This window comes from Anoplopoma fimbria, chromosome 17 (assembly GCF_027596085.1).
Source record: "Anoplopoma fimbria isolate UVic2021 breed Golden Eagle Sablefish chromosome 17, Afim_UVic_2022, whole genome shotgun sequence".
NCBI lineage: Eukaryota > Metazoa > Chordata > Actinopteri > Perciformes > Anoplopomatidae > Anoplopoma > Anoplopoma fimbria.
In genome coordinates, this window is record NC_072465.1 from 17,266,609 (window position 1) to 17,282,374 (window position 15,766).

Sequence of the window (15,766 nt, forward strand, 5' to 3'; positions counted from 1 at the left end):
CTCACCTCTGCAGCTACAGCAACTAGACCCTTTCTGGCCTTCTAATAGCTCTGTGTTGAGGCGTCGGGCCTGAAGTGAAGGTTTTGTCGCTGTGACAAACCTTTCAACTCCAAACTCCCAGCCTCCATGGAGATAAAGAAAAAGCTTGCATAGGAGGTGGGAATTTAAATTTTTCCATCCCTTTTCAAAGGTTTCCAAGGAAACCAACGAGGGTCAATAGGTGAACAGGTAAATAGAAAAGGTCAGATGCAGAGGACAGACTTCTCCTCATAATAATCAATCCTTTATTAGTCCCACAGCGGGGAAATTTACAATTCTCTGCATTTTAAGCCATCCCGGAGGAGCAGTGGGCTGCTAAGAAGCGCCCGGGGAGCAACTTGGGGTTAGGTGTCTCTGCTGAAATGTGAACAGAATAAATTGCTACCCTCGTGACAATGACTGGGTTGCTTCAGAGTCATTTTTTTTTTCTCTGCTTACTTAGCTGAAACTACTGGTTAAGATCATTTATAGGGGAAAAGTATGTCTAATCTGCGCTCCAAGATAACTTCCTCCAAAGAGGGCCCTTTACACTTGGATCCCACAGACACGGCAAGATGTCAACCGAGCGCTAAACCTGATTTAATGTCCAGACAGTGAATGATTATTTGTTGAGAGGTGGTGTGAAAGGGAGTGAGGTGAGACTGTGACAGTGACATAGAGGGAAATGTACCTTCAGGGTTCAGGATGCTACTTCAAAGACACAGTTGACACGGTTGCGGACAGTAGTCTCTGTGCCGAGTTGTTAAATGTAATGCATTTAACCAAATGTGTTCTAATGAGGCTCTCACACAGGCCCATAGGGACAGAGTGCAACACGTCATATTGTGGAAACTTAACCAATTGACCAATATGCAATCAAGGTCTGAAATGCTAAAAAAAAAAAGGCCTGTAGCTAGTTCAAAAAATAAATGTGAGCATGTCAAAGGGTTACATTTAGCACCCAGTTCTGTTTTATCTACCCTACTTGTAGTGCATCCCACAAAACAGCAGCTTTTAGGATTCTTTCTATTGTTTGTTATCAGATGAGAGTCAAAAAAAGGCACTTTCACACAATATAAAGTTAATAGGGATCTATAAATGGTTTTCCCCTGTGGTGTTTTGTGCTCTGTCTCTATATAAATATGAATTTGTTCCACGTGTTCTTTTCATCTAGGATTTGAACTTCTGAGTATATATCTTAGCCCCAAGGAGTTATAACAGCGAACAAAGAGCACAAGCAAGCTCTGTTTCATGAATGTTTTGAGGAATAGTGCAGATTCGGGTCACTGAGGACCCAAGGAAGAGGGGGAAAAAAAGACATATCCTGAAAGCACCCATAGATTTGAGTGGAGCTCCCTGCTAACACTCAGCCGCCAATCTGTCTGTGGCTTCTGCAGAGTGTGCAGCAGAGGTGTCACTGCACTTATGCCCTACCTTCTCAAAGTCGGTGGGATACATCTGCATGCTTGAGCTTTTCAGAGATGATGAAGCCAACTTCCCTTTCAAATCCTCAAGTCGGGCTTTCTCTGGTGCAAGGACACAGAGAGAGTGAAGAAATAAATTCAGGGGTAAGGTGAGGTAATAACAAAACATATCAGAGAGTTAAAATAACTCACCGGCGTCGTCTCTGTCCTCTTGTTTCTCCTCCTTCATCTCCTTGTCCGTGAGATGAATCTTCACGGAGGACTTAGGAGTGAAAGATGGTACGTGGACTTGTTCTAAGGTTTCTCTGATAGAAGCACAGTCTCGTGTTCCACTGATTCCGAAGATCTGCCCGTACAGATTAGCTGCTGCCACAACATACTCCATATGGGTAGTCTAAAACACAGAATAAAATCTTAAACTGCTATGAAACTATTGTCATGTTTTACCAGAAAACACAATGTCCATTTAGATACTTAATATACTAAAACACTTCCATTTCATTGTGCATTTCTTGAAAATATAGCTTTGCTTTTTTTTTTTATAGCAAAGAAAAAGCTATAGGTAAGATGAAATTGGTTAATTAAAGCTGACTCAGCAGACCTGACTGTAGGGTGAAACTGTATAAGGGAAATTGTGTAAAAGGTATATTGAGGTAGTGCAATCAGTCCAAATTACTTCCCTGAACAGAACAGGTAGCTGAAACAATAGGTCACTTTCTCTCTCTCTCTCTCTCTCTCTCTCAACACACACACGCACACGTTCATTGTATCTTGTTGCAGTCACTGCTGCTTAAGTCACTGCAGCACTTTACATTTTACAGATATTTTACTCATTTATTTTACTATTCACTAAAACTCTTTTTAATTCACTCATAATTAGATTTGCAGGTTTTGCTAATGCTGCATACTGAAAAGTACAACCCATGAATAAAACCAGCTAAGAATTATAGAATAGAAGAGCTTGTAATATAAACAATATCTACCGCAGGATTACTTTTTGATAAAAAAAAATTGCACAGATAACACACCCAAAGCAAAACAAATAGATTCAAACAAAGATGTTGCAGTTATTTAACACAGGTGCAATTTTGACATCTCACCGTATTACACTGTTCGCTTTCTAGATAAATGAAAAACGGCACTGACGCTGGCATTTGTAGTTGTAGCATTGTCAAAACATGTCACACAGGTGGAGGGGCAAAAATAAATTGTGAAGGAGATAAAAGTAAGATGACAGGAGATGGAATAAAATGCTGACGGTGCAGAAATGGTTGAAAGGTGAGGTCAAATGACGGAGGGAGGAAAGCAAATTTTACTTGTTAGACAATGAGAAGTTGCAAATTGTCAATTTGTTACTGCTATCAGTGCATCATTACAGCCCTCCAAATTACAGTTTTTCAAGCTTAATATCAGCATATTACCTCTTTTGTAACTTTATGTGAGAGTATGTAGAGATCAGCTTAGCTATCAAGGACGTGAATGTGTGTGGAGAGCAGATTATTAACTGCATTTCATTGTCCATACGCAGGTTAATTGGCATTCACAGCTCAGATAAGAATCCAGTATACGGCCAGAGTGGGGAAGAGTCACTATCAGACCAGATAACGGAGGAATGCAAGCGGTCATCACTAAATACTGCTGCATTTTTCAGTCATTCCTGGCCACTGTTTTAGTGTTCAATTCTATTACTGCAGGAGGATATGGACCAGACGCTACTCACACTGTTGGGGTCAAAGGTCAGCGGGTGAGGGCATCTCTTGGCTCCAGCCCAGAAGGGTAGACCAGTAGCAGTCACCTATAGGGAAGAAAATCCATAGTTATATATACGTTTACATACAGTATATTATTTTACAAAGCTCTCCGTAGTTCTTCAAAATACAAAGGTGACAGCCACAAGAAGATATTTGTCCCCCATTAAAAAAGGGTGACATTTTTTGATTCCAAAGGACTCATCTTTTTGAATAATTGTTACGCTGCATACTTTCATCACAAACATACTACCGTATCAATGTATTACATGATAAAACATCACTTAGTGCTTTAGTTTTCTGACACAGCAGGAGGGTTACAACCTGCCTGTAGAACGGCCAGACTAATATTGTTATCAGTCGTGTGTTGACAACACAATTTGTATGTCTGATAAAGGAACAAAGGCACTGAGAGCTTTGATGTTTCCAAATGGTCCATATGCTGGGAAAGAGAGAGTGTCCTACTGCTGGTGCCAGTTATCACTGCAGGGGAACATTCTATAGCAGCCAAAAGGCGTGAACAGCATTCTTCTTTACAAAATCAAGATTCAGACGGCTTAAGGGCATCAACCATGAATGAAAAGGTTGTTACCACTTAGTTTTAGACTTTTTAGGGTGCTCTCATGGCCCAGGAAGACTAATTCTAAAGATTACAACCTCAAGGTCCCGTTCCTTTATTAATAAGTCATTGGTGAATTTGTGAGTTATTACTGAATCGACTTCTATTAATTATTTTTTCACAATTGAATAATAATTAGCTGTATTCCATAAAATGCAAAAAGAAACCTGAAACTAGTACTTGCATGTCATTTCTTAAAGTGTATTCATTTAATTAATGAATAAAATGTACTTCTTTTGTCTAACCATTATAAAAATCAAAATTTACAATTTTATGGAACAGAAAACAAACATACAATATAAGGCCTTTAATCTCTGATGTCATTTTAGCTACAATCCATATCTTATTCTGGCCAGTCTCTCACTCTATCTTTATTTCTTGTACACAGACTTGAGCCTTGCATGGACACTCTGATCTTTGTAAGATTAAAAGATGCTCCCATAATGTCTTTGGTTCAAATCCAACCATTGTTCTATGTGTGAAGGTTTAAACACACATGCAGGACCACGCTCACTTCTATATAGAGGTCCACACCCAAACAAAGTAGCTGTTGTATTGAATGTGTTGCCATCTATCATACTTGTGTTCCCATATTTGTCAGGTTGGTTTGCGAACGTTAACTGACGTTAGCTGCTTTAATATAGTTCCTCAGAAAGTTTGTGGTCGAGAGTGACTTTCCAAAAAGACAATGAAACCATAACTCTCATATAGGTTACTACAACAAGTGAGCTATGGAAGAAAAAAAGAGAAGCACAAGATGATTACCATAACTGCCAAAGTGTTTCTCTGTCGTGTGTTGAGATTATAGGGTTAGACAAAAATGTTTAGGCTAAAATGCAAATTGTAACACATGATGGTTCATTTATCAGCAAAAGCCATAATACCAAAAGTTGTGTTTTTCTCAAGGGAAATACAGCGAATGTAGTGCTCTACTATAAATAATTTAGTAGACAAGAATGGAATATATAACCCTGCAGGGATATCTAATGAGGCAAGAAACGGCCAGTTGCTGAACTGGGACTGGGACTGGGACTGGGGTTAGTGAATTTCTGTTTGGTTTGATACTGATCCGTGGCCCCCCAGGTGTGACGGCAACATGTGACATCACTCTGTCTGCATGCTTCACCAGATTACAAACCCTCAGAGCCGCTCGGAGATAGTTATCAGTGATGGCTTTCCGTGGTTCGGGTTTCAGACAAGGCTCATAGGGGTCTCTGAGCCGCGGGAAATCTACTGCATTACACCATGAAGTGAAATGTGAAAACTGAAAAACTGATTGGCACTTCTGTTGTGGCATGCCTCATTGCAGTGCTTCATTGATTGATATGAAAGGAAGACACTTAAAACACAACAGTGCCGCTCTGTGTCCATGAAAATAAATCACAGCTTACACAGATACTTGGCTTTATGGAGTTATATTTCCTCTGGTGTGATTTTACCTCTCCAGGAGGGAAACAGTGCAGAAGCTGGCGGATATCGTTGTTATAGAGAGTCTCCCACTTGCATCGTGCCCAGCTCACACAGTCTTCCCAGCTCTTTGGACGTTGTCCTCCACCTTCCATGTCCTCAAGGCTGCTCCACAGACCCCCGAGAATCTCAAGGGCCTCAGCATCTCCATGGTCAAGAGTCCGCTCCACAAACCTTTCATCTCTACAGGAAAGAGTGCAGCAACTCATTTTGATCAAATAAGATACATACAGTATAGAAAAGGTAATAATGTGGGAAAAGAAAAGACAAGTATTGTCTACATTTCTGGTTGTATTATACATTATCAGGGCCTTAATTCCAGAAAAAAAGCTTTGACATCTATTTTACTGGCATGACTTGTTTTATTTTGCAGGAGTTGAACTGTGGGAAGAACATTTGACCTGGGAAGCGAAACATTTTCCTACTGGAAAAGTTTTTGGTTCTAGGAAGAATGACTAAACAGATCTTAGGGTGCAGTCTTGTTAGTGACTCAGAGGGGATTCTTTTGACGCTTGGGTGAGGATTAATAGAAAGGAAAGGAAGTGGTTAGTAAGTTTGTTGGGTTCTTGTCAGTGCAACTCCATACCACACGCAATTATCACGTGCCAGCTCACCGTACACATCCTTGTACTGCGTAAACAAAAGGAATCTGCCTCCTATGCGTGCAGTTACACCTAACAGGTCTAAACATGAACATTTAGCGTAACAGTTCTGCATTGAGCTGCATGGATTGGAAGTTAACAAAACAAATTGGGATGGTTCTTTTCCATAACCTCATTAACCAGGTTTTTTTTATCTGCAACACGTATCTGACCTGCCTCATGAAAAATGTTCAGTAAGGTTTTCCATGACTGCACTACAAAGAGGCCTCTGAAGAAACACATAATACATGTTCTTATTTCTACACATCAGTGTAAGGTGAGAAACTTTAATGGCTGTGTGGACCATGTCTGCTCTAGTCAGGATTTTTTTCCAATCTGTTTAAAGACACGGGAAAGTGTGCAAGTGCTTTACAATGAGGGGGGATTAAATCAAATCTCACCAAAACAAACAGAGAGAGACATCTCAAAACATGGGTGGATTAGGAGGGCTCCGAAGCCCAAAGCTGCCACTGATGTGCGTTACATTATAATTAGGCCAATGTTTTGTTTTTTTCAATCACTGATGAAAACCTTTGACATGATGTAAAACCGTCTTCTGCATTAATTTCTCTCTTTTTCCATTCAGCAGATGTTTCTAAACCAGAAAACCTCTAATTATTTGGAGCAAATAGTGTTAGTGCTGCTGGAAAGGTTACATTGCATAGTACACATTTGGCATGAAAGACCGTTAATGTAGTTTTTACTAGAGGTTTACTGCTTAAAGCCAACCACATGTTTCCCTGTTTATAAAACAAAATAATGAGCTTGAAGTACTTCATTAGCATTTGTAGGTTTCCTGGAATGCTTTGTAGAAGACCAGAAAAGCATTGTTAAATGAGCAAGAAGTGGTCATTAAGTGGTAGCAGACTGGCAGCAGATAGAAAAATGTAATTTCACACGTTTGTCAGAGGCAACACTTGTTGTGGAAAAAGGTAAATCACATGACGATGGCATCATATCTTACCTCAGGAAGAGATTCACATTTTCAGGTGTTTGTTTGAACAGTCCTTCAAACTGGTCTCTGCCCCACTAAAATAATTGAAATGCAAAATTAGAGAAAAGAAAATCTAAGAATACACTGACTGACCAGAAGAAAAACACACAAAATCCTTAAATACTTAATAAAATACAAAAGTCCTGCAATACATTTGTAATTGTTGTGGCGTTATGAGTTTAAGCGAGGTACAGATTCAAACTGGGTCATTTTTTAACATTATGCTCTGCAACACCATTCAGTCTTCGATGGGTCCATCACTTTATTTCATACTGTAATATCTCAACAACTATCAAATGGATTCCCATGAAATCTGGTACATAAAATAATAGTGCCCGGATCATGAATCCTACTGACTTTGGTGATCGCCTGACTTTTTCTCTAGCACCAGCATGAGGTTGACACATTTGTTTTTTAGGTGAAACTTCTCAACAAGTGGTTGGACTGCAATTCAATTTAGTACAAACATATATTAAGAATTAGATCTGATGACTTTTGTGAAAACTTAGCTTTAACTTTAGCGCCATCATCTGGTTGCATTTTCTATTTGTCAAATACTTTGACCAAATACCTGCAAAACAAATGACATTCTACACCTCCAGCTATATTTTGTGCTTTGTGTCAATTAGCAAATGTTAGCATGCTAACATGCTTTACTTAAAAGGTGAACAATAGGGTGGCAAACCCTCTAAACAACAGCATGTTACCATTGTCATAATAACCAGGTTAGCTTGCCGAGTTTAGCATTTTCCCTTAAATCACAACCTTGTCTAGTTATGTCCTCACAAAACCGATAGCATGGCTACTATAGTTACAATTGTAGTAGTGTATTGCATTGCATTAAATAAATATATGTCTTTAATGTTTCACCCCACTGTATATGTTAATGAGGTGGATTCAATTATTAGAAACATCTTTCCACATATATATATATATATATATATATACATATATATATATATATATATATATATATATATTACTATATAGTACTATAGGATTTTCTCCATCAACAATAACTAAGTAGTGGTCTTTACTTAAACTGAACATTTTACATGTTTTATATTTTCTGTCATTAAGTGTAGGTTGTGAAGCAAAACTTTGGAAATCAATCAGTGTAACTCCAACATAAAGCTTAATTACATCAGTACCTGCAGGGTGTGCTCAATGCGGTGAGGGAAGTTCTTGAGAGTGCACAGTGGGAAGGCATCATTAGGCTTTGATGTGTCCGGGCCATAAGACGTTGTCAAGTGAGGAACCACCACCAGACTATGACCCTGACATCCTAAAGTTCCTCCCTCCAGCAATGGTTTCTGGTGTTGAACGCAGCGTCCATCAAGATAGACCCCTTGGCAGCAGAAGAGGGATTCAGAATGTTCTTTTATAGGCATTTGTAGTCAAATATGTACTGTAGGCCTTAAACCTCCAGTATAATCACTGTGGTAATGAGAACTTAATATAATAAAAGTTACGAAGATAGATTAAGTGGTCTCACTGGCTTTCACATTATCAAGGGCTGCAGCCACTCCATCAAGACCCTTGAAGAAGTCGTAATCATACACTCCTTCACTGTCAGGGTCCAGACAATTCCCGTGAGCGGAGATGTTCATCTGTGGGTTCATCTCGCGCACTGCTTTGGCTGCAATGTCCGATTTTGGTTTCTGTTTATGGAGAAGTGATTAAATGGGGCGGTGTCTGTGAGATAATGTATGTGAGCAATGTAGGTAACATCAGACACAGACAACAGTGATAACAACAGAAGGGTCCTTGTATGAAACTTTTCCAACAAACATGCAAAATATTACACCTAAAGAAGACATTTGGTCATTCATACTGTATTTTCTTCATGTCAAGACTCTCTGTATTCTTCTATTATATAACAGAATCAGCACATTTTATCTCCAGAATTTCAGAGCAGCTGAGGATTTCTTGTCAACACACTGTGTTGCATAAGTTGTTTAGACAGTGGAAGTTGCTTACTCAGACACGTGTGATCAACTATTTGATGTACTCCTAAAGTACAGTGCAAAATAAAACTGCCACAAATGATGGAATATGGATGTGTAATCTGACACAAGCTAATTTAGACTGTCACAATACCTTAACCCCCCTACCTGTCCCATTAGTGAGCCCTCTGACCCTTCCACTTAACCAGGTCAAACAAGAACCAGTGAGCTTTCATGGTATGTGAGATTCTTCATCACAGAGTGTGATGTTGTGCTTTTTCTCACCCCAATATCCTGAGACCTGAACAGGAACTGTCGGTTCAAGTTGGATCTTTCTATGAAGTCCATGTCTGTTACAGTGATGTGGCCTTCTTCTCCGGCACCGAGCCCCATGAGGGCAAAGTTCTTCAAAAGCTCACATCCGATGGCACCAGCTCCAACCTTGAAAAATGACAGGAGAGACTGTGTCAGACTATATGTAAACATCAGCTGGTATAATACAAGTGAATGTCATCAAATTAAAGCTAGGTTTTAGATATTAAAAAAAAAAATCATCTGGCTTTACAACATAGCAGAAACATATTCATCTATTGCTGCACATTACTTGTCTCACTTCCTGATACTTTGCATGCAGTTTTTACGGTGATAAAATAAACACATGCATGCACTCTCTCTAAAAAAGTACACACATACAACCAGTAAAAAGCAATAAAAGTAACACCTTTAAGGAAACAGAGAAAAGGCTTCACACTATTAAACGGCCCCTGCACCACCAAGGGGTCAACACTGAGCCTGGCAGGAAATGCTGGCTGTATCACAGCTATTTCCTGCATGTGCCATCATTAACACCACACAAGATCAAAGGTTAAGCACAGATGGAGCTCCTGCATTCCTACGAAGAGTGTGCCCCCTACTGGATAAAAATACCAAACCTGCCCTCACCAAGAAATACTTCAGCCTCTCAAGCTTCTCCTGAAACGCTGGCCCAAATACGGCAGTCTGTCCATCGTATCTCGTGCCTTTCTGTCAAAGAGGACAAACAAAAAACGTTGAATTTAATACCAAAGTTGGTCTGGATGTTCCTGATTGGTATTTGTGCTTTATTCAAATAGAGAGATCTCTTAACATACTGCTGAAAGGGAGCACTCTGTCAGTTGGTCCTCCTCTTCAGGGAGGCACTCCAGTGCATCAAAATATAGCCACTGCTGAAGAGGCGTAAATTTCCCACTACATGCCTGCAGGAATGTTATAGAATGAACAGATCAAAACACAGCAAACCACCATCAGTCAATGCTAAGTTATGTATAATTAATTTACAAAATGTAACAATCAAAAGGTTATACTCCATCAGAAACTGAGGGATGAAACTAATGTCACAAGCATCGACCTTTGACCTCACCTTAATAACTTCTTGAGCTGCAAGACCTCCAATGAAAGCATTGATAGGAGCCAAGTTACCCTGGGCTGTGTAGGACAGGGTTCTCACAGCAGCTTCGTCCAGCTGTTCCAGCTGTGCGACTGTATTCAGCTCTCCCACTATGGCAAGCAGGGCATCTGCATCTGACTGTATGAGAATAATCATGTGAAGAAGTGAGTGGAAACAATCAAGTAAACTGCTTTACTGATCAAACTGCACCAATTTATCGCGTAAATGTTTTTATATATGTTTTACCAATCATATAACTTGTTTTGTCAAATGAATGACTACTGATTGTAATATCGAGTAACCTTCACCAACCTGAGACCGAGGACGAGGGAGTCGCTGTTCTTTCTTGACAAAGCCGTGGAGGGCTTGGAAGGCCAAGTGTAGGGTGTGGTGCCTCTGTTCTTTTCCATAGTCATTCATTTTCAGCAGCTGATGGTCCAATAGAGCTTTACCCAGTGGTTTCTGCAATTTATGTTGTGTAATTTTTTTAACAGTACACTTTTACAAAAGCAAAAAATGAAAAAAGTTCAAACAAACTGTGGAGACTTACAAATTTTAGTTTCCAGGACTGTTTAACCTCAGTCACTACTCCACCCCGTTCATATTTAGAAAATGCTGAAGTATCACCAATGCTGAAGGAGTATTTGCCTGGTTATACAGGTGAAAAATAGAAAAGATATTCAGACAAAGATGAATTCTCATCATGACTATTGTTAACAATGGATGAGTGCACTGTGGGTGTGTGGAGTGTGGCTCATGCCTACACTTTGTGTTTTAGGTGTCAGCAGCTGAGGAAAGAAACAGTACAGAAACAAAGTGACACTAACCACGGTCTTTGATCTCCACAGGGCCGATGGTGTTGAGCTCTGTCATGCCTTGGACTTCAGAGAAGAAAACTTTAGAACCATCCAAAAATTTATGCTGCTGGTCGTCTGTGCAGATCACCACTCCAGGATTCGCCTAAAATAAAGTAATGTCGATAACTTTCAAATTTGAAAGATATATTCGTATAACTTAAAGTTAGCTTATTTTTGACACTTTGAAAAAACCTGTAAAATACATTTGGATTGGGAATTATTCACATTTGAACCAGACAGGTCAATGTTGCCTTCTATGTGGAGTTATTTATGTTCTTCCTGTGCATATTTGGATTTCATTTCACAGTCCAAAGACTCAAAAATGCCTGCAGGAGTGAATGTTACCCAACACAACTCTTAGCCAGATAAACAGGTTTTAAAATGGATGGCTTGATAAGTTAGAAATGCTTTCAATATGCCAGTATCATAAAGCAAATGTAGGGTATTACCTGAGAGACACTTTGTATCATCGCTGATGCCGGCTTCTCCCCATCCTCAAACTCAAACTCCTCCCCAAAGTCACAGAACAGCTGACTGAAAAGTAACCACAGGGTGTTTGCTTCTTTCTTTCCTCGCATTATCAAGTACATTCAATCTTTATTTTTTGACGGTTTATGTTTCCCACTTACCCACAGAGACCTTTGGTGTCTGCTACAATGAACTTGATCCCACGCGAATGGCAGAGCTCATCAAATCGCTTCTGATCATCCAGTGAGGAGTCAGTGAGGAGCACCACCTGAAAAATAACAATTCACCCTCCACTCAGAAAGTGTTTCTCTTGTTGTTACTGTTGTTGTTTTTGTCTGTGCTCACCTTAAATCAGAGTTTAAGACGTGTAAGTACAAGCAGGATTTTGGGACATCACAACTAGTTAATTTGGGGGTCAAATATACAAATAACATACCTTTTCAACTTGACAAGATAAATATTCTAAATGAGCCCCATTTTTATTTCCTGTTGTAATGTTTGTAAATATGGAGACAGCTTGTGTCCAGCAGTTAAACTTTTGAAATGGTAAATATTTGCATAGTCATAACCTTTTCAATGAGGGGAGAAGAAGTAGATGTAATTTTAAGAATCCCAATCAGGTCTAATATGCACCTAGTCTAGTCTTTATGCACCTGATATTAAGTACCTGAAACTGCAGAAGCAGGTCCTCATTCAGGGGTCCAGTGTGGGCCGACACACTCACATGTGGGTTTAAAGCAGACAGCTGTTGTAGGGAACATGTGGCTCGATTCTGACCAAGATGGGACTCCTTCAGGAAAAACTGGTGGGAAAATTAAATTACAGGTTGACAAAACAATCTCAACTCAACTTGGCTGTATCACACAGTCTTCATCTGCAAAGTGAGTTTGCTCAGGTATCATTTTTTAACCTTTTAGGATTATCATGAGCACCTTTTCAATGTTTTGTCAATAGCCTTTGCCAAGATCAAGAGGTTTGATGGCACGTTTTATATTAAACTATAGTCAAAGCCTCATCAGCTATATATATAATCATTTTATGGAAACATTTAGAGCATTGGATTGAGAGGGGAGTAAATGTGCTTAATAGTGAAAGTGTAAGTAGTATTAACCTTTGTGATGGGCGAAATGTTGCATTTGTATTGTATTACTGCTGAAGAAACATTTTTAAAAGTTGAAGATTAAGACATGTAACAATGTTAGGATTTAAATAGAAAAAGCGATAGTAAAAAAAAAAAAAAAAAAAAGAAAAGATCACAGGACAACTACTGGCAGGTTTGGCAATTGGCAGGATAAGTGCCCTAACAGGAACTCGTTCACTTAAATCGCAGTTAAACGGAGGCTTTATCTGGGGTTGGTACCTGAGAGGACAGGTCGCTCCACTCCGCCCGGCCTTCATCCTGGACGGTGACAGACTTCACTCCGGACAGGATCACATTTTTGGCTATTTCTACCCCAAGACCACGCATGCCTGCAATGAGGACGTTGGTGGTGCCCATCCGTTTCATCGCCTCGTGACCCAGAACATACCTGTGCAGGTGCAAGAAGAAGTGAACCTCTGGGCCTTAATCAATCAATAGTTGATAACTGATTGATTCGTATGAGTCGGTGGTACTTACAGCTGTCTGGAGTAGAACCCTTCATCGATTTCACCGATTTCTGACATGTTGCACTCTCCGATGTGAGGGATGACCGGTCTGAAGTGAGGGATCAGCTGGAATGACACGACGACAACCCAGATCAAAAGTGGAAACAGAATGAAACTGAGCGTGACAAGTCAGCAGTTTATCATTTACAAGAAATATATTTCACTTTCGTTTCACAAGATTCTTGGAGCTTGGTGTCGTGCCAATAAATGGTTTCCAACCTGGCCACCAGAGGGCGACTCGGGACGGTTTATTGAGTTACAACCACCAAACTGTTGATGCAGTTAGTGAGTTTATTTATTTGCTCATTGTGGAAACTTTCTGTTTTGTTTTACTGTCCTGTCTACGAGGACATAAGGGATGTCCTCTTCAGTAAAAATGACTTCCAGTTATGTTGATTTATTTTGGCTGGATGATTATGAAAAACTCGAGTTGTGTTTTAGGAAAAGAGCCTTCTTTGTAGCAGATTATATTTGCCAGGCCTGAGAAGGCAGAATGTTTTGTTTAAGATGGAGCGGTGAAGCAACATGTCATTTTGTAATCAAATGTGACCTGATGAGATGTGGATCCACTGCAGCTGTACTGTTGGTGTCTTGTAAACCCATGAGGGTTATCTATATCTATCTATCTATCTATCTATCTATCTATCTATCTATCTATCTATCTATCTATCTATCTATCTATCTATCTATCTATCTATTGTCAGGTAGCTGTCAAAGCCCAAGTTTTGGAAATGCTTTTTAGACATTTTTAAGATTTGGTTTTGTATAATAACTTGTATTCTGCTTATAATTGTGCCTTGAATGTTTAACCTTTACTGTATAGAGTGGTGTATATGCAGAGTTTGACTCTAGGAGGCTGTTTTCACATTTATCTGCTGAAGGGGGAAAGTTTCTCTGTGCTCACCTTAAATCTGAGTTCAAGACGTGTGCGTAGGAGCAGGATCACAACGTTGGAAGCCAATATTGTCCATATTCAACTTAGACACGCATTGTGGAATACTCTCACTGAGGAGGGACTTTTCAGTGAAGTAGGAGACATATTGTCTTCAGCATTTAAACCGTGAAATGAACATTATTTTAATTTGAAGTGATTCTGGATTTTTTAAAGAGGTAGAAGGAGAAGATGTAATAAACTTAACTGATCATTTTTTGTGTGCAAAACATGACCGATACAATACCCTGCTTATTCATCAAAGCAATTTTTTTTATAAACGCACGTCTGAGGAGGGATCTTTAACAATTCGGTGTTGACACAACAATTAAACACCCTACTGTTTAATGTGTTTGTCATTCATTTTAACAATCTCAATGGTGAGGAGTCACAAAAACAAACCCCACGAAGAAAGTTCAGCATGCAAAGGAGTAAAAGGAAATGATTCATCATTACGTATCAAACAGAGGCAGTAATTATGGTCGACCAGTGTAATCTCATTGTGGTGTGTGAATGAGGAACAGACAACTTCAAGATCTCAAAAGGAACCTGAAATCAGAGTCAAAATTCACAAGATGCCTGAAATTACTGTATCATAAAACAGACAATTTAAAAACCAGCCTGCTGTGCTAAACTTGTGGGAAATAACTATTAATGGCAGTTCACTCTTTTAAACCCTCTTTTGGGAATTGAATCACATTAAGACATTAATGTATCTCTGGAGATACTCGTGCTTAAAACTAAGTATTCCTTGTACGGACTAAATCTAAATCCAAGCTGCGTGGCCCATTGCACTGTTTGTTTGCTCCCTGTGGTACGAGCCAGGTTTTCAGCAAGTTACACAGGGAGAGAGACATACTCAAGGACTGGCTGTGATGTCCTTAACACTGTTGTTTTTGACAGTTTTCTCTGCGTCATGCAACATTTTCCTTCTGCACTTTTCTCTAGCCAATTGGGGCAGTGAATATGGCAACGCAGACTTTTCAAACAGTCTGTGAATATTGAACTTTGGATTCAGTGGTAGATGTTTAACTTTTGGATCTATAAAGCTTTATTATTCAAATGAGTACATTTCTATTTGTACATGTTCTGATGATGAATAGCCTCATTTTTCATGTGACAGTATACTTCATTTCTCCTTTCTGTCAATGTTTTTTTTATTTGTTAAAGGTCACATTGCTGACATGATATGAGGTGGTCTGACTGGAGAGGGGAGACATTCCTCTCATAACTTCCTGGCTGGAGTTGCCTATACTTTAAGAGTAACATTATTCCATCATCTGAAAGCAATGCTTTTCTTGGCAAAAACCCTACAGGCGTAACCGAGATCAGATTGCTATTTAAATGTTGAGAAAGTTTTTCCACAAAATTTGACACAATGACGCTTGAGTGGAAAAGCAGTCGGCTATATGGTATGAGGAAAAGATGAGCATATTCTTGAAGTGGTTTTATTTCGCAACTATTTCAAACTTCCTTGTTGCGGGCGCGGCTTCACAGAACAGCACCCACTTTAGAGTCAAGCGCGTCAGAATGACAATAGCATGTCCGGTCTACAACTTTCAAAATAAATCGGAAATCTT

General features: G+C 39.5%; 1 protein-coding gene across 2 annotated transcripts in view; it reads right to left on the reverse strand.

The window, feature by feature from the left end:
* The window catches only part of uba7 (ubiquitin-like modifier activating enzyme 7), a 41,198-nt gene that overhangs the window by 19,974 nt on the left and 5,458 nt on the right, over positions 1-15,766 (reverse strand). The window contains exons 2-20 of one of the 2 annotated variants that reach the window (XM_054617884.1): positions 13,227-13,321; positions 12,969-13,137; positions 12,276-12,410; positions 11,770-11,876; positions 11,590-11,674; positions 11,111-11,243; positions 10,834-10,931; positions 10,596-10,745; positions 10,257-10,421; positions 9,988-10,092; positions 9,800-9,880; positions 9,143-9,298; positions 8,407-8,572; positions 8,063-8,259; positions 6,882-6,946; positions 5,249-5,459; positions 3,163-3,237; positions 1,635-1,836; positions 1,453-1,544 (exon numbers count right to left, since the gene is read on the reverse strand). In XM_054617884.1, coding sequence (XP_054473859.1) covers positions 1,453-1,544; positions 1,635-1,836; positions 3,163-3,237; positions 5,249-5,459; positions 6,882-6,946; positions 8,063-8,259; positions 8,407-8,572; positions 9,143-9,298; positions 9,800-9,880; positions 9,988-10,092; positions 10,257-10,421; positions 10,596-10,745; positions 10,834-10,931; positions 11,111-11,243; positions 11,590-11,674; positions 11,770-11,876; positions 12,276-12,410; positions 12,969-13,137; positions 13,227-13,273 — 2,439 coding nt within the window. In that variant the 5' untranslated portion in view covers positions 13,274-13,321. Of the gene's footprint in view, positions 1-1,452; positions 1,545-1,634; positions 1,837-3,162; positions 3,238-5,248; positions 5,460-6,881; positions 6,947-8,062; positions 8,260-8,406; positions 8,573-9,142; positions 9,299-9,799; positions 9,881-9,987; positions 10,093-10,256; positions 10,422-10,595; positions 10,746-10,833; positions 10,932-11,110; positions 11,244-11,589; positions 11,675-11,769; positions 11,877-12,275; positions 12,411-12,968; positions 13,138-13,226; positions 13,406-15,766 lie in introns of those variants that run through there. The other variant, XM_054617885.1, reaches the window with a different exon arrangement.